Consider the following 18,872-nt stretch of genomic DNA (forward strand, 5'->3'; position numbering starts at 1 on the left):
GAGGGAGAGGGGGAGAGAGAGAGAGAGAAAGAAACATCAATGATGAGAGAGAATTGTTGATGGATTGCCTCCTGCACTCCCCACACTGGGAATCAAGCCCACAACCTGTGTATATGCCCTGACTGGGAATTGAACAGTGGCCTCCTGGTTCATAGGTTGACACTCTGCCACTGAGCCACGCTGGCCAAGCGTGATGTCCATCTTTATTTCCGTCTAATATTGGAGCCCCTGTTTCTCTGACCTTCTGACTTTAGGACTTAAATAGTGACCCCTGGTTCTCAGACCTTCAACCTCAGACTGAATTATGCCACCTGTTTTCTTGGTTTGGCAGATAATGGGACGTCTTGGCCTCCAGAACCTCATGAGCCAATCCCTATAATAAATCTCCTGATGACACATATGTATATCCTATTGGCTGGGTTTCTCTAGAGAACCCTTACTAACACAATAGATGAATCTTGAAAACAGGTGAATGTGAAAGAAGCTAGATACAAAAGGCCACAAATTGTGTGATTCAATTTACATGAAATGTCCAAAATAGGCAAATCCATAAAGACAGAAAATGAAGTAGTGATTGCCAGGGATTGGGCACTGGGGAGTGATTGCTATTGGTACTAGTTTCTTTTTGGGGCTGATGAAAATATTCTAAAATTAGATAGGAGTGATGGTTACAAAATTTTGTGAATATACTACAAATCACCAAATTGTACATTTTAAAAGGGTGAATTTCATGGTACGTGAATTATATCTCAATAAACAAAAACCTAAAGCAATGTTAAAGATAATTCTAATTTGAAAAAAAGTTTATGAAAATCTACCTGGGAAGAAGATTTTAAAGCCACAGGACCTGTTTGAAGATCCAAATCCCTGTTTACTAGCTCTGGGATCTGGAGCAAGTTACTTCTCTGTGACCCAGTTTCTTATATGTGAAATGCTTAGAACAGTGCCTAACACATGGTGAGTATTATATAAATGTTTGTCACTTTAACTATATGCCATAAAATGTACTAAGGCATAGTGGAAAGCAAAATCCAGTATCAAGGAAGCAGGGCTGGGCATAAATGTCAGTTAAGGAGGAGCAGAGCAAGGGTGGAGCTTAACACTCCATTTGATTTATTGCCTGAACTCTGCCCCATCTGACACATGGAAAGAGACGAGGTTAGTGGAAAAGAAGGGAGAAGTAATGTGGATTGAGGACACAATACCTTCTTACCAGGACACTGGAAAAAAGGTCCAAGAATATGTTAGGGGAGACATACAGAGGAGGAGACCAGAGCAAGAGATGGTGAACAGCATTTAATATGTTTTTGTTCAGTTTAAATAAATATTAAGCAACGACTTTTGAGGGTTTTCTTCTGGAATTTAGACACTAAACTCATTATCTTTGTTCTGGCCTGTCTTTATTGGGATCTTTGTTGCCTCTTCATTTCAAAAGATAAGATCAAACAAACCTTTAAAGTTCACGTTACTGTCACAGTTTTGTTCCCCAGGACAAATCAAGAATCCAGAAGAACCCAGGAAGGTGGTAGGTTTTTTGTTTTGTTTTTCGATACTCATATCCCTTTGTTTTGAGCTGCTTTCTGCGTCTTTGTAGGGGTACATCTGCAATTCTTGATCTCTTTTTGTAGCTCTTGCTCTTCCTGTTGACAGCAAATACAGATTCTATTAGAAGGACTGGGTTACATACCCACGTTGAGGGATGGATATAAGGTACTAAATTCCTCACTTAAAATGATAGAGAAAAACTGTTGCCTACCCTTCCTCTTGTTTTACACTTCTGAATTCTCTTGTATGTAAATATGTTTTTTATGTTTTTGGTTTCATCATAGTTGTGCTTTCTGAGAAATTCTGCACTGGATATCGATAGATGCCTTGTCTTTTTACTCTTTATATGTTTCATAATCCTTTACATACAACTCTCTGACAGAGATGTTAATTAGCTTACGGTCACACACAGGAAGTTGTTGACCCAGGGCCATAACAGATCTCATGATTCCTTTGCATGTATTGGGACAGAATTATTCCCTTCACTGTACATTTCTTCTAGAACCTTCTTTTTTCTTTTTTTAAAAAAAAATTTATAAGAGTTTATTTGAACCATACTGATGACATATGCCAGGAAGCAAGATCTCAAGTTGCAGTTTCTTTTATGTATTTGAAATTACGTGGAGGTGGAGGAAAACAAATCAGGGATTAGTTTATAGGATAGTTAACAAGACTATGTTCTCTCTTGAGTGTGGTTATTTCAATAGTGTATTAACTCAGATGCATAGAAACAATGGACAAAGCTTGCTTAAGGCAAAGATAAACTTTTTTACTAGAGAAGTTATGTGCCTGGGGCATGCATGACTACCTACCATTACTCGCCTAGTTAGGGATTATGATCAGATTACCCTGTGAGGTTACTTTCCATAGGACCCCTCCCCCACCCCCAACCACCACTTTTTTTCATTCAGTTCCATTTTTTTTGGTCATAAATCAACCTAAAGGATGCATTTAAATTCAAAAACTCTGAAGTAATTTATTAAAAAAAGAACAGGGTAGTTGAAAATTTAAGATTTGAAAGAAGCAGATACTTTACAGAGGCAAACGAGAAAATTATAGTAGAAGCCCAGGTAAGATTTACTATAACGATGCATTAATCTTAGATTTCAGGAAATAATTATCTTATTCCTATGTGATATGTAGACATATGAGTATCTTAATTATGGTATTATGTCATCATATTTATGCTGCATAGTATGAAGTTCTTATCCAAAAAAAAAAAAGGAGAGGTCATTTGAAGATGTCATAATTAGAAAAGGGATAATAATAATTATTACAGGAATATTTTTATTCCTATTCTTATAGAAATAATTACTATGCACTAGCTATTGTTCTAAGTATCATTTACTTTCTACACTGACTCTTCATGAGATAATATTGTAAACCCAGTTGAACGGATGAGAAAACTGAGGTTTAGGAGAGCTTAATTTGCTCAAGAGTACACAGCTAATTAGTAGTAGAGATGGGTTTACTGGATTTCAGAAATGGACTGGGCTATGCTTCTGAAACTGGTAATAAAAATGAAAGTGAACTGGATCCTAGAAATATGCCCTTTGGCCTTTATTGTGGAAGATGTACTAGTAAAAAGACCTTAAGGAAAGAAGTGTCTGAAAACAGCGTCTTATGCATACACTAGTAAATTCAGGAGCAGAGAAGTAGGGATTAAGGCAGATGGCTGAGGGTGGCAGCTGTTGGGCTGCAGTGTGGTTAATAAAAGTGTAATATACAAATCGACCGAATGGCCGAACAGCAGAACAACTTTCCAGACTACCTTCCTGACGAAGCTGGGGCTGCGAGGGCCTACCCTTGCACGAATTTTGTGCATTGGGCCTCTAGTATGAAGATAAGAAGACAGCTATAGTAGAATTGCAATTTTCTGCTTAAGAAAATACATGCTTACACACCTCACACACCCACATCCACATCCACGCACATTCACACTGGTTCTGCACTTTTAGCTCGTTGAATTTGTTTTCCAACTATTCTCTCAATATTTTGCTAGTCCTTTGGCACTTTCACTGCATTACACCAATATTAAGAGGAAAGAGATTTTACCCACATTTATGCCAATGCTTTGCAAGAAAGCCACATCCCCCGGAGACCATTGCAGTGGGGCAGTCATAGTTAAAGTTAGAGAACCTCCAGTACAACGTAATATTCAGAAACACTAAGTTGGAACCCTTGGTCTGAAAAGTAATTATGGTACACAAATGAATCTTGCTAGAACAGAAACATGTTCCTGTTCTGCCTGCACATTCACACTGGTTCTGCACTTTTAGCTCATTGAATTTGTTTTCCAACTATTCTCTCAATGTTTAGCTAGTCCTTTGGCACTTTCACCGCATTACACCAATATTAAGAGGAAAGAGATTTTACCCACATTTATGCCAATGCTTTGCAAGAAAGCCACATCCCCCGGAGACCATTGTGGTGGGGCAGTCATAGTTAAAGTTAGAGAACCTCCAGTACAACGTAATATTCAGAAACACTAAGTTGGAACCCTTGGTCTGAAAAGTAATTATGGTACACTAATGAATTCTTTCTAGAATAGGAATATGTAACTGTTACCACTGAAAAACACACTTACTTTCTCATTAATTCTCAATAGAATCCTTTCAGGTAAGTGAGCATAATTATCTTAGTTGTAAAAATTAGGAAACTAAGGCTTTACAAGGTTAAGATACATCCATCCCACATCTCTGACACTGGTCCCTATGTTTTCTCTACTACAGTTTCCTGGAGGCGATACATTAACTTTGTTCCTGGAAGTTCCAACTTGGCTCTCTCCCAGGTAGGAAGGATAATGCCTTTACCAAGCAACAGGAAGAACTTAACCCCAGGTCTTCACCTTGACTTTAGGACAACAGAGCCTTCTAAGAAGCCACAAATCTTGATTTAGTGCTTCTCCCTCATCTTTAATTCTGATTACCAGGCCTTTGGGAAGATTCCCTCCCCCACCTTCTGTGTTTTCTGTCACCCTCAGCCAATTTTCTTCTTTGATGCCTCTACTTTCAAACACTAAGTTGGAGCCCTTGGTCTGAAAAGTAATTATGGTACACAAATGAATCTTGCTAGAACAGAAACATGTTCCTGTTCTGCCTTCCAGCCTTTCTACCTTCCCATTTCCTTATTATGAAATAATTAAGACTTAATTCAACCAATTCTGACTGGTACAGCTATATGACTGCCTCTCAGTATAGGGAGACAGGTGAAGAAGGGAGGGAGGACGGGAGAGACTGGTGCATGTTGATTGTAATGGGCCTGGCACTGTGTTAGGTACTTTACATGAATTATCCTATATAACTTTTGTAGATTAAAAAAAGGGGGGTGTTCTATGCAAAGTAACCTTACAGGGTGATTTGATCATAAATTCCTGACTGGGCAGGTCATGATGAGTAGTTATGCCCCAGGTAAAACTTTTTAGTAAAAGGTTTATCTTTGCCTCAATCAAGCCCTCTCCATTGTTTTTGTGTATCTAGGTTAACACACTTTTGAAATAACCTCCCGCAGGAGAGCACATAATCTTAACTATTTTGTAATCCAACCCCTGCTTTGCTTTCTCCCTTTTCCTTCATTTCAAATGCATAAAAGAAACGGCAAAACTGTTATTACCTGGAGCGTTTTAGATCTTGCTCCTTGGCATGTGTCACTTTGACCCATATAAACTCATAACAATTCTCTATAGGTTTGGACTTTTTTACGTCAACACCTTTAACAATCTTGGATGGTGGATTTTTTGTTGTTGTTGTTAATCCTCACATGAGGATCTTTTTATCATTGCCTTTCAGAGAGAGTGGAAGAGAGAGAGGGGGAGAGAAACAGAAATGTGAGAGACACATTGACTGGTTGCCTCCCACAGGCGCCCCAACTAAAGGCGGGGAGCAAACCCACAACAAAGGTACGTGCCCTTAACCAGGAGTCAAACCTGCGACCCTTTGGGCAACACTCTAACCATTAAGCTACACTTGCCAGGGCTTAGATGGTAGATATGCTTGTCTCCACTTTACAGAGGCTCAGACAGTTAGAATACCTCGTACACAGTCATGATGGCTGGTAGAACTCAGCTTTCAAATAGAAGCCCAACTCCAAAGCTCCTTCTCTTACCGCTACCTCTTAGGAAATTATAGGCAGAGTAGGAATAGGAACAAAAACTTGTGAGATTCTGGGGCTGCCATGACATGGATAGGAAGATGAAGAATTTGAGAGCAGCAAGGTGGAATAACTGGTTGAGGGGCCTTGTTGGTTGGCCAGCCCTGTTCCGGTGTGATTCACTTCCTGCTGCTCTCTGATGCTTCTTCACTGCCCGCAGGAGTGCCCTGGTCCTTAAACTAGGAAGGGAAGGAATGGCGAGGTCAGGCCTCCAGACATTCAATGAATTACTTACCAAACCAGAACTAGAACTCTGAACCTCCGACTCGGTTATCTTAGCACCAGGTCAGCGCCCAGCGGCACCCAGCTCTGAAGCAAGCACACCCACTCCCGAGGGGGCATCAGCTGTTTGTTCCTGGCTGCACAGAATGAGCTGGTTAAGTGTTCCCAGAAGTGTCTTTTTTATCTTACCAGGTATTTGTTTTTGTTTACCTGGGATTACATTTCATGTTTGGAATCTTTACAGTGACACACCCTGTTTGACACCAGACTGAGTTAAACAGCAGCTGAGAGGATTTCCTCATTGTGAAATCCCCTGGCCATTTGTGCCTCTGCCTGCCTGGGTCTGGGATGCATTTATCAGAGAATGAGAAACTGTGTGCACGCACTGTGGGACATGTGCCTGGGAGTGTGTGTAAGTGTGAGTGTGTGCCTGTGAGTGTGTGTGTGTGTGTGTGTTCCTGAAATCATTTGCAGGCTGTCTTCCGTCCTCCTCAGCTGGGGCCTCCTCTCTGCCAGAGGGCAGTGTGCTAGAACAGGCTGGAGTAGAGGCCAGAAAACAGAATTGGTCTCCTTACTTAAGAGGGGAAACACCAAAAGATTTCGAATGTACCAGAAATCCTCCTTTTAGAAGGAAAAGCCGAGCGGGATGCGTTGCAAAGAGGGAGGCTGATCCCTGAAAATATAATGTGACCGACAACAGTAGGAACAAGGTGTCTGAAAGAAGCCAGGAGAGTGGCACACGCAGGTGTCTTCTGGAGAGTTACCCAGGTAGGAGGAAGGAGACACAGATGGGTCAGGGGCAAATCTGTGTTTAGAGGGGGGTGCTCTTTGCGTGTTTTTGACTTTTCCCTCTTCTTTTTAAAAAATATTTTTATTAATTTCAGAGAGGGAGGGAGAGGGAGAGGGAGATCAAACATCAATGATGAGAGAGAATCATTGATCAGCTGCCTCCTGATCATGCCCCACACTGGAGGATCGAGCCCACAACCCGGGCACATGCCCTGACTGGGAGTCAAACCATGACCTCCTGGTTCATAGGACGATACTCAACCACTGAGCCACACTGGTCGGGCTTCCCTCTTCTTTTTTTAAATTTATTTTTATTGTTGAGAGTATTACAGATGTTCCCCTTTTCTTCCCCTTTGCTCCCCTCAACCTGGCTCCCACCTCACCCCAGGCCTTCACCTCACTATTGTACATGCCCATGGGCTATGCATACATGTATATAAGTCAGTGATGGCGAACCTTATGAGCTCGGCGTGTCAGCATTTTGAAAAACCCTAACTTAACTCTGGTGCCATGTCACATATAGAAATTTTTTGATATTTGCAACCATAGTAAAACAAAGACATATTTTTGATATTTATTTGATATATTTAAATGCCATTTAACAAAGAAAAATCAACCAAAAAAATGAGTTCACGTGTCACCTCTGACACGCGTGTCATAGGTTCGCCATCACTGATATAAGTTTTTGGTTAATCTCTTCCTGTTGGCTCTCCACCTTCCCTCTGAGATCTGTCAGTTCCATGTTTCTATGTCTCTGGATCTATTTTGTTTGTCAGTTTATTTTATTCTTTAGATTACACATATAAGTGTGATCATGTGATAGTTGTCTTTCTCTGACTGGCTTATTTTGCTTAGAATAATACTCTCCAGGTCCATCCATGAGGTCTCAAAGAGATCCTTCATTTTTGCAGCTGCATAGTATTCCACAGTATAAATGTACCACAGCTTTTTTACCCACTCATCTACTGAAGAGTACTTGGGCTCTTTCCAGATCTTAGATATTGTAAATAATGCTGCTATGAACATATGGGTGCATATAATCTTTCTGATTGGTATTTGGGATTCTTAAGATATATTCACAGAAGTGGAATCACTGGCTCAAAAGGCAGTTCCATTTTTAATTTTTTTAGAAACTCCATACTGTTCCCCCCACTCCCCACTATGGCTGCACCAGTCTGCATTCCCAACAGCAGTGCATTAGGGTTTCCTTTTCTTCATATCCTCTCTAGCCCTTGTTATTTGTTGGTTTATTGACGGTAGTCATTCTGGCAGGTGTTGAGCATTTTTTTCATATGTCTATTGTCTATATGTCCTCTTTGGAGAAGTGTCCATTTTTTAAAAATTGGATTGTTTGTCTTCTTGTTGAGTTGTACGAGTTCTTTATATTTTTTTTAAATTAACCCTTATCAGGTGTATCATTGACAAATATGTTTTCCCACACCTGGATTCCCTTTGCATTTTAAGGATGGTTTCTTTTGCTGTGGAGAAGCTTTTTGACTTTTTCTTCTTCTGGACATCCCTTATTCTGGGCTGGGGAAATTGCTATCGATTAGTAATCCTAGGAATAGAAAATAATCAGAGGGAGAATGTCTAATTTAAGATATATTATTTCTGAGTCAGGGAAAGGCAAATCCCATCTGATTTCCTTATATGTAGAATCTAAGAAAACAAAATAAAAGAACATAATACCTGATATATATATAGTAGTTGTTCAGTATATGTTTGTTGGATTTGAAAAAAGGAAGGACAGCTTACCTTCAGAATGTTGGAGATAATTCTGGAATCCTCTAGATCTGAGCAGTTCTCTATTTTTTCCTCAATTTAATATGTTCATTCCACTAGAGTTTTTTGCTTGTTTGTTGTTTCCTTTGCTAGCTAGCTCACGGGTAAGGATGAAAAGGGGAGGAAAAGGGAAGACTGAGTGACTGAGCTAGAAGGCAGACTCTCAGCCTGGGGGCTGCTATCTCCATATATTTTACCTCCCCTCACTTTAGGTCCTTGTGTCCTTTGCCCCATAGCCCATAGCTATTAATAACTACCTTAACCCAGGGTGGCATCCATCCAGAAAGGTCGGCCACTTATCTGGGTAAAAAGATATGGCTGGCAGATCTACTTGTGTGGATATGCAGGCAGTAAGGTTGAGGGTGAGGCCAGCATAACAGATTTAATCACACATTATGGGGGTGGGACCCGATGTTATACAGCGGTCAGTCAAGGGATTTCTGACAACACATAGGCAGATAGTGTACAGGAGAATGTATCATTTTTAAAAAGTTTTATCTGTAGGTATATTTTGGTAAGAAAAATTTCTTCTGGACACTCATGAGTAAACTGTTGATTATGTCTGGGAGACTAGATGTGCTAACTGAAGAGAAATGTCACTATGAGAGTTGTGTTATAGTTGCAGATAAAATGCTCTGTGTGTGTAAAACAAGGTAGAGATGCATCGTAGCATTGTGCTGGCATTGTGAGCAGGTGTAAGAGTTTGGAGAGTTAATATTACTATTTAGCTCAATTCTAGTCATAATTATTAACTTCTATGGTCTCCAGACTATATGTTTGCAAAGATTTGGGGTGAATTTCACTTCCCATTTTACTCTTATTCTCTTCTTATTAAATTTATCTTAGTAAATTTTGAGTTAGCCAGGGTTAAGAAAAAAAGCAAGTAAATGGCAGAGCAAGGTTCCATATTTTTAAAAAATATATATTTTTTGATTTTTTTACAGAGAGGAAGGGAGAGGGATAGAGAGTTAGAAACATGGATCAGCTGCCTCCTGCACACTCCTTATTGGGAATGTGCCCGCAACCAAGGGACATGCCTTTGGCCAGAATTGAACCTGGGACCCTTGAGTCTGCAGGCCGACGCTCTATCCACTGAGCCAAACTGGTTAGGGCACAAGGTCCCATATTCCAGTCATTTAACTACAAATCCAATACTCCATAAACTACTACACACACGTCCTTGTCACTCAGTTGGACAAGATCAGTAGTGTCAGAAAGAATTTGTGTCAGAATCCAAAAGAACCATGGAAACCATAATGTTGAAACCAAACTTCATCAATGAAAATGCCATAAATTGGAAAGAACAGATGAGTCAAGTCTGCCTGCAAGTCATAGGGGGGCAGATGATGCCTGCATGTCTGCCTTCAAAATGTATTCTGAAGATAAGGGTGGAATCAGAAATTTTCCCCAGTACTCACTAGATTTTGGAATCTCACATCATTTTCTTCACTCACTTCCCTGGTTCTGATGCCAATTCTATTTCTAACTTCTGCTTTTTGAAGGGAAAAGCCTTCTAGGACTAGCAATGTTTTGCTGTGAGCCTGAAGGGTGGGAAGGGGCCAGAACACCTGGAGGATGAAGCATTGGCCTAAGAATCAGGGTCTCCATGCTGGATCACACAGTGGCCCAGGCTCAACCTTCCCAAGGAAGCAAACTTGTGAGACGAAGAATGAATGGAAGAGCACTTGGAAGAGGTGACCTTCTTTAAATCCAGAGAATCAGACTTGTGTAGATAACTTGCTTTATGCCTGGTGATATCTCCTATTTGCATGAGGCAAAAAGGAAGGTGATTACCCAGAGTGATTGTTCTAATCTCCACCCTCTCCTATTTTCCCAGGGACCCCGGCCCTGAAATGCACTTTGAACAGGTTAGAAAACAAGCTCACCCATGGTGGCTGGAGTCCTGACGCTGTTCAAAGAGATCTTTTGACACTAAGACTGAGCGTCATCATCTTTTCTTGCTTCTTATTGTTAGCTGTCTGCAGGCATTCCTGAAGCAAAGGTGATATACAGGACAGATGAGGAAGACTAATTTGTATCTTGGTTCCTCCTGAAAAGTTGGCTCTGTAAAGGAGCAGAGTGATTGCAAGACACACAGGCCCCATAACATAAAAGTGCAGTGCCCACTAATGCTACAAGTCACCTACGATTTTAAGTATGATCACATCGATGAACACACTTTATTTCCTTTGAAGTGTTACACAAATTTAAGACATTTATTTGTTGCCAAAACCGGTTTGGCTCAGTGGATAGAGCGTCGGCCTGCGGACTGAAAGGTCCCAGGTTCGATTCCGGGCAAGGGCATGTACCTGGGTTGCGGGCACATCCCCAGTGGGAGATGTGCAGGAGGCAGCTGATCAATGTTTCTCTCCCATCGATGTTTCTAACTATCTATCTCTCTCCCTTCCTCTCTGTAAAAAATCAATAAAATATATATTTTTAAAAAAAGACATTTATTTGTTTTTAAGCTTATTTTTATTGATTTCAGAGAGGAAGGGAGAAGAAGAGAGAGATAGAAACATCAATGATGAGAGAGAATCACTGTCCGACCACCTCCTGCACACCCCACACTGAGGATCGGGCTTTTGACATAGACCAGAAAGGAAAAACAAAAGTCCAAACTACTAGGGGAGACTAGCATAGGGTCTCTGGTGGGGTCCTTAGAATGAACAGATCCAACTGTAAACTGCAGGGACCTGGCAGGTGGGGGTGGGTGGGCTAGCTTCAGATCCTAGACCAGTGATGGCGAACCTTTTGAGCTCAGCGTGTCAGCATTTTGAAAAACCCTAACTTAAATCTGGTGCTGTGTCACATATCGAAATTTTTTGATATTTGCAACCATAGTAAAACAAAGACTTATATTTTTGATATTTATTTTATATATTTAAATGCCATTTAACAAAGCAAAATCAACCAAAAAAATGAGTTCGCGTGTCACCTCTGACATGCGTGTCATAGGTTTGCCATCACTGTCCTAGACCTATCCCCCAGTCTCCCAAGCTCTATCTCTGGCAAAGTATGAACTACAGCTTGGTTTGACTATTACCTATTGGATGCTGCTATGTTGCTAATATTGTGTGTCTCCTTGGCTGTGATTTTGATGGCTTGTTGAGGAATCTCTTTTCAGTATAATTTTTGGTTAAAGCATTTTGTCAATAACCACAGCCTTTGCATTGCTCCTTTGGTGGATGTTCTATGAGGAAGATGCTGATGTTCTGCTCTTTGTAATTGTGAAATCTGAATCTAATCTCTGGATTAGAATACCAGTTGTCAAGTATAAATACTGGAATTGTAGCTAAGTATGTGGCGACTGGGCTGCTTTTCTGTATCATACAAACATCATTCTGGAAATTAAAGAAATTTAACCACAAAATTTTTTTTTAAAAAGGACTAACCTCTTTAAACTACTTATGCACAAATAAAAGTGAGGTTGAGAATGTTTTTCAGTAAATGCATATTGTATCCAAGATGGGTGCTCTGTAATGAATGTGCTCCAGGTGCAGGGGTAGAAACATGAGTGTGAGACTTTGGGTGTAGGTATGTTGGGCCATGTGCCTATAGTTGAGAGTGGCCCACCATGAGCAGTTCCATGTGAAGATATGTGTGCACACTGGGCTTTAAATAACTTCCTTCAGTATGTGTTAGTGGGTGTGTAGTTTGGTTTCTGGGCAGAGTACATGAGTTTGAACTGGCTGCTGACTGACCTATCTTTCACTTGTACTCTGGTAAGACAGATTATGCTCACAAAAGCTATTCCTCAGAGAGCCAAACTCACTAAACTGGCTGCTCCCTGAATGAAAATAATTACTTTGATAATGTACTGAAAAGGAAGTAAGAGGCAAGGGAAATAAGAATGAGAATGGCAGTGAGAAATTTTCAAATAGCTTTTGAATTCTCCTGGTTGAACATGTTCATTTTTAAGACCTTCTTCTTTGTTTCACCCTCACAAGGCTCTCTACTTTTTGCCCTCTTTTTTATATTTTTCCTTCCATGTGGTCTTATGGAATTGTGGAAAATTTCTCAACTACCTTTCACCTTGCCTTTTTGGCTTACAAACTAAATGAGATGGACTTTGCTGTCTTATTACTCATTGACTTCACAGATCCCATGTTATGTACAAACCCACAGATAAGAATTTACTTTTCTTCTCTGCCAATTTTCTTCTGTGGGTTACTCCTCTGTTTACCTGGGCTTCTGTCAACCAGCTACACACCTGTCTGTCTTATAAGTTATAAGGAAATTGTTTAATTGTCATCCCCCCATACAAGGTCACGGGGCTGCAGGAATAGTGAAAAGGTGGTTTGGCTGGAGCTGAGAAACTTCTTTACCTAAAAGACTCTGCCTCAGTAGATAGCACTGTGGTTATTAATATCCTATCTAATAAAAGGCAAAAAGAGTAATTGACCGTACCTTCGCTACGCTTCCCATTGGCTAATCAGCAAGATATGCAAATTAACCACCAACAAAGATGGCGGCCAGCAGCCACGCAGCTGAAGTGGGCAGGAGGCTTGCTTGCTCTAGTGATGGAGGAAGCCAAGGTTCCCCGCCTGGCGCGGCCCACCTCTGAGCTCCGAAAGCAACAAAGTTTCAATTATAGAAGCTAAACAAACACCAGATACCTGCTTTCAGCCGGCCGTGGCCATGGAGCCGGCTCTTAGCTCCAGTGACAGCAACAAAGTTTCAATTATAGAAGGTAAATAGATCCCAGAATTAAAAAAAAAAGAAAAAAAGGAGAGGCTGGGAGCTTCAGTTGCCGGCCAGCCTGAAAACGGCCCTCAGCCCCTCACCCAGGCTGGCCAGGCACCCAAGCGGGACCCCCACCCTGATCCGGGATGCCCTTCAGGTCAAACCAGCCGGCCCCCACCCATGCACCAGGCCTCTATCCTATATAGTAAAAGGGTAATATGCAAACTGACCCTCACAGCAGAAAGACTGGGAATGACTGGTCACTATGACACACACTGACCACCAGGGGGCAGATGCTCAATGCAGGAGCTGCCCTCTAGTGGTCAGTGCGCTCCCACATGGGGGAGCTCTGCTCACCCACAAGCCAGGCTGATGGCTGCCAGTACAGCGGTGGTGGTGGGAGCCTCTCCTGCCTCTTCAGCAGCGCTAAGGATGTCTGACTGCAGCTTAGGCCTGCTCCCTGATGGCAAGTGGACATCCCCCAAGGGCTGCCGGGCTGCCAGAGGGATATCTGATTGCCAGCTTAGGCCCAATCCCCTGGGGAGCAGGCCTAAGCCAGCAGGTGGTCATCCTCTGAGGGGTCCCAGACTGCGAGAGGGCACAGGCTGGGCTGAGGGACCCCCCCCACCCCGAGTGCACAAATTTTTGTGCACCGGGCCTCTAGTCAATAATAAAACACAACATGTAATTAGGCTAATGTAACATGTATAATATCATATAAGCTACAATTCTAGTTTTTTAAAAATATATTTTATTGATTTTTTACAGAGAGGAGGGGAGAGGGATAGAGAGTTAGAAACATCGATGAGAGAGAAACATCGATCAGCTGCCTCCTGCACACCCCCCACTGGGGATGTGCCCGCAACCAAGGTACATGCCCTTGACCAGAATCGGACCTGGGATCCTTCAGTCCACAAGCCAAACCAGTTAGGGCTACAATTCTAGTTTTTAAAATTCTGCCTTGTTATCAAATGACTACAAAAGTAGACCACACACTTAGGATTACCTAAACAGTGGAAAATAAGCATATTTTCTTTCAGATCAATCAGAATTAAATAAGTAGGCTTTGCCGACCATAGAGCCAGGGCAGATTCTTGTTAACAAAAATAAAGTTTGTAGATTTATGGAAGGGTGGTAACTGCCAGTTCTTTTCAGGAAGAAAGATCCAGGAGTCATTTCAAATATATACTTGTTATACAGAATTAAAAGTGATTCACATGAAGAATCTCTATTGTAACTATAATGTACTTGAAGGAGAACTGGGAACTGTACAAATGGAGAAGGATGAGTTGAGAGAAAGATTTTTATGTTATATTATTTTATATTTTTACTTTTGAACAATTGAGATATATTTCCTTTTTGTTTAAAAGGGAGAGAGAGAAAGAGAAGTTGGCTTCATACTGACACTCTCTTGAATCTATATACGGGTAAGAATGAGTGTCTGTGTTTATCTGTATATGGTGGGCAGGGGAAGCTCTTTGGAGCTTGGAGAGTTGCAGAATTGAATAGCTTTTATTGACAAATGCTGATTGTTCATTGGTTGTGAAGGAAAGCAAATGCACAACTCTTCTTTCTTGAAATCTGCTGTTTATTCATTGCCTTCATTAGCATTGTATAAAAATGAAGTGAAATACAGGGTGGGGCAAAGGTAGGTTTACAGTTTTGAGTACACAAAACACAGTTTATTCTTGTACTGTTATTTATTAATTATTGTATCATTTTCCATATGAACAATTATAAACTTACTTTTGCCACACCCTGTATTTTATTTTAAAATTAAATGAAAAAGAACATTAGACCTGCTTGAGGACTATAGAGGAGGTAGATCTTCCCTCATAACTCATGTACTGAGCACTGGAGCAGGGTCTTGGGTAGGAAGGGAGCCTTCAAAAATATTTTGAGAAACAATGACATGAAAAGGTAAGAGATCAGCGTTGTACTTGGTATATAAAAGAGAAAAATGCTAGGAAAAGAATAAAATTCTTGCTCTGGCTGGATAGCTCAGTTGGTTAGAGTGTTGTCCCTATATGCCAAGGTTGAGGTCCCTGGGCACACAAGAATCAACCAATGAATGCACAAATAAGTGGAACGTCAAATCAATGTCTTCTCTCTCTCTCTCTCTCTCTCTCTCTCCCCCCATCTGTATGAAAATAAATAAATAAAATAAAAGAATAAAATTCTTCCTGCCTGAATATCAGGGACATTGACAGAGATGAATGTATGGCTCAGAGAGTTCCAGGTAGCCATGTATTTAATATCTAGTGATCTGTAGATGTGTTTTAAAGTTCTCTGTGCGCTCCATTTTATTTCTTTCAGAACGACTCAATCCTTGTGAATTATTCTCAGCCATGTTCTGTGCATTCTCTGTGGATCAAGCGTAGGAGTGGACAGCTGCGTGGCAATGGGAGAGGAGAAGGCCATGACACAAATGCTAAAGGAATGCAGTCTCAGTGACAAATTGTGTAGTAAGTACACATGTTTATATTCTTCTCTTAGAATAATGAAGACTAAAGTCTGGATAGATTCTAGGAGGAGAATAATTTGATTTGTAGTAGAAATAAAGACGGTATTGATAAAGAAATGGACAATAGGGGCCATTGTTTTAAAAAAAAATGGCGAGTGCCAATCAGAGATGCAGAGGCTGCCTTCTTCATCTCAGTAGGAAAAATAAGAGAAGAGACACAGAGCGCACTTGCTGGGCTAAGAAAGAGGGGCATGGGCAGTTCTGATGAAAGAGTTGCTCCCAATAGGGTTTCCATTGAATGAAAGTGGAGTAGAAGAAAGAAGAGATGACCATTTATGTCTGATGAGCTGAGGACTGGTGGGTAGGGGAACTTGTGTAGACATCAGGCTAGGCTGCTTCTTTAACCTCTTTTCTTTCTGTTTAATTTCCTACCCAGTTGTCTGGCACCAGCAGTATGAAATCATCATCATCCCAGCCTTTCTAGTTGGTGCCACCCTCATCATTCTTGGGGTCATCCTGTGGCTTTTTATCAGAGAAAAAAGAGCTCAACAACAGTCTCCTGGACTCCAAGGTAAAGCTCAAACTGGGGCTGGACAGAAGCTCCGGGAAGATAGAGATTGCAGAAAAATAAAACCCAAGTCTCAATGGGTCCAAGTCTAGAGGTCTAGGTTCCTGCAATGGAAAAGGAGGCCTGGGTCCCCTCCTGTGGAATTGAGAGACAGGAGGAAGTAGAGGACTCATGAGTAGAAACTCCACATATGCTTGTTAGCTGAAAGCAGAACAGGTAAGAGAGGCCTCATGTGACTTGTTTCTGTCCTCTTGGTCTTACTGCACTATCAAATGACCACATGCATGTCTAAGGATCTGGGAGAAAAACCTAGTAGGTTTTGTTACCAGCTTTGAAGGATGACATCGTACTCTCTAATACATTCTAGCCCTACTCTGTGCCCCTGGAATATATGATGAAAAGGGGTAGCTTTCATAATAGTCTTTGAAGTGCTGGGTAGGAGATGATATCATGCTGTTCTGAGTACCACTGAGCATATAATGAAAAATAATCAGCTAGTACATGAAACTAAGAGTAAAAATAAGGGGAAAATCTGACAGTAATATGAAACTTCACAGTGGCTGATCCCTAATCCCGCTCCAAATTTTATCCCAAGTCTCTTATAATTCATTCTTGTAGAAAACCTTTTCAAACAAATTGTTCGAGTTCACTCTCGAGAAGGCCAGTTACCCTTCAATTCCCAGTCAGGGCACATGCCCAGTTTGCGGGCTCAATCCCCAATAGGGGGCCTACAGGAGGCAGCTGCAAAATGATTCTCTCTCTCATCATTGATGTTTCTCTTTCTCTCTGTGAAATCAATGGAAAACATACAAAAAACCCTACCATATATTGCCCTGGCTGTTGCTGCTCAGTGGATAGAGTGTCAGCCCGCACACCAAAGGGTTGTGAGTTTGATTCCTAGTCAAGGACATATACCTGAGTTGCAGGTTCAATCCCTGGCCCCAGTCGTGGTGCATGTGGGAGGCAACCAATCGATGTGTGTCTCTCTTACATTGATGTTTCTCTCTCCCCCCCATCTCCCTCCAAACCTCCTTTTTCTCTAAAAATCAATGGGAAAAATATCCTTGGGTGAGGATATTTTAACCAAAAATAAAACAAAAAAAACCTAAACTCACTCTCACTAACACTTGTTGCATTCTCTTTTGAATATACTAAAGTATGGCTTTCAACCACACCACTCCACCAAAACAACTCTTTCCAAGATAACCAGTGACTGCTGTGTTGAGTCCTCATCTTATTTGACCTGCTGAAAACATTTGAAACAATTTTGCACTCCTGTCTTCTTGAAACACTTTTTTTCTTTAAATCTCCAGTCACTTTCTAAATGATCTAATTTTAAGTCTATAGATTCAAATGCTTTCTCTATTTAATTATACTCCCCCTTGAATTCCAGATTCGTATATCAAATCACCCATCTTGCAGTTGGACTCTAATACACATCTCAGATGTAATATGTCCAAAGCAAAGGTTCTGAAATTCCCTCACAAAATATCCTCTGCCAATAGTCTTCCCCTATCTTAGTAAAAGGCAATCCCAGATTTCTACGCGTTCAGTCTAAAATATTAAAGGTTTTCATCCAGTCCATTAGTAAATCCTTTAACTCTATCTTCAAAATAACTTATACCACTCTCACCTCTCATAGACCACTGTAATACATGCCTAACTGGTTTCCTTGCTTCTAATCCTATCCCTTTACCTTTATGGTGTATTCTCCTCAGAGTAGCAGAATGATTCTTTTATAGTGTAAGTCAGTCCGGTCAATTCTCTGCTTGGAAACTCCCCAATAGCTTCCCATCTTAGAATGAAAAAAGACAAAATTCTTTTAATAGTCCTACATGATCTGGGCTCTCTCTGGCCTTTTATCCTATAATTTTCCAGTTATTCCACTTGATTCCACTGCACTGACTTCATTACTCTTCCTCCAGTATGCCATATGCTCCTTCTTCAATACCTTTGTACTTCTTGATCCCTTTGTCTATAATACCCTTCCTGATACTGGGATATAGTTTACTCTCTTATTGCTTCCAGGTTATTTCACATACATCATCACAAAGGCCTTTTCTGACCTTTAAACATGAAATAGACTCGCTGATGCTCTGTTTCCTCCATAGCACTCAAAACCTGGTATGTTATTATCTGCTACCTCTCTCCTACCACTAGAAAATAATCTTCATAAGAATCTGGACTTTACCCCAAAGCTACAACAGTGCTTGGCATGTAGGAGGTGATATTTGTCGAATAAATGAATAAATGAATGAATGAGTGAATGAATGAAGATTTAATACAAAGAATGTATCTCTCTATTCCAATAGAGAAAAGTTGACTAAGGAAGGGAGAAAGTACCAGAATACTTTTTGAATAAAACTAAGAAGTATGGAATAACATGACCCTGGGCACAATATGAAGGTGGAAGAATAGCCATAGCTTAGAATTAAGTAGTTATTCATACCTCCCCTTTACCTTTGGGAGCCATTTGATTGACTTAAATGATATTCCCCACTGGCAGTTACCACCACCTTTAGGTATCCGTGTTTTGTTTTGTTTTGATTAATTCAATCTTTATTGTTCATATTATTACATTTGTTCCTCTTTTTTCCCCCCATAACTCCCCTCCACCCAGTTCCCACCCCACCCTCCGCCCTCACTCCCCACCCACTGTCCTCATCC

The 18,872-nt window shown here is 40.9% G+C and overlaps 1 protein-coding gene across 2 annotated transcripts in view; it reads left to right on the top strand.

Annotated features, from left to right (window-relative positions):
* The window catches only part of STYK1 (serine/threonine/tyrosine kinase 1), a 50,570-nt gene that overhangs the window by 14,187 nt on the left and 17,511 nt on the right, over nucleotides 1–18,872 (top strand). The window contains exons 2-5 of one of the 2 annotated variants that reach the window (XM_014540219.1): nucleotides 4,278–4,336; nucleotides 6,545–6,684; nucleotides 15,490–15,638; nucleotides 16,074–16,208. In XM_014540219.1, coding sequence (XP_014395705.1) covers nucleotides 15,575–15,638; nucleotides 16,074–16,208 — 199 coding nt within the window. In that variant the 5' untranslated portion in view covers nucleotides 4,278–4,336; nucleotides 6,545–6,684; nucleotides 15,490–15,574. Of the gene's footprint in view, nucleotides 1–4,277; nucleotides 4,337–4,357; nucleotides 4,599–6,544; nucleotides 6,685–15,489; nucleotides 15,639–16,073; nucleotides 16,209–18,872 lie in introns of those variants that run through there. The other variant, XM_014540220.1, reaches the window with a different exon arrangement.

Source organism: Myotis brandtii, unplaced genomic scaffold (assembly GCF_000412655.1).
Source record: "Myotis brandtii unplaced genomic scaffold, ASM41265v1 scaffold237, whole genome shotgun sequence".
Classification (NCBI taxonomy): domain Eukaryota; kingdom Metazoa; phylum Chordata; class Mammalia; order Chiroptera; family Vespertilionidae; genus Myotis; species Myotis brandtii.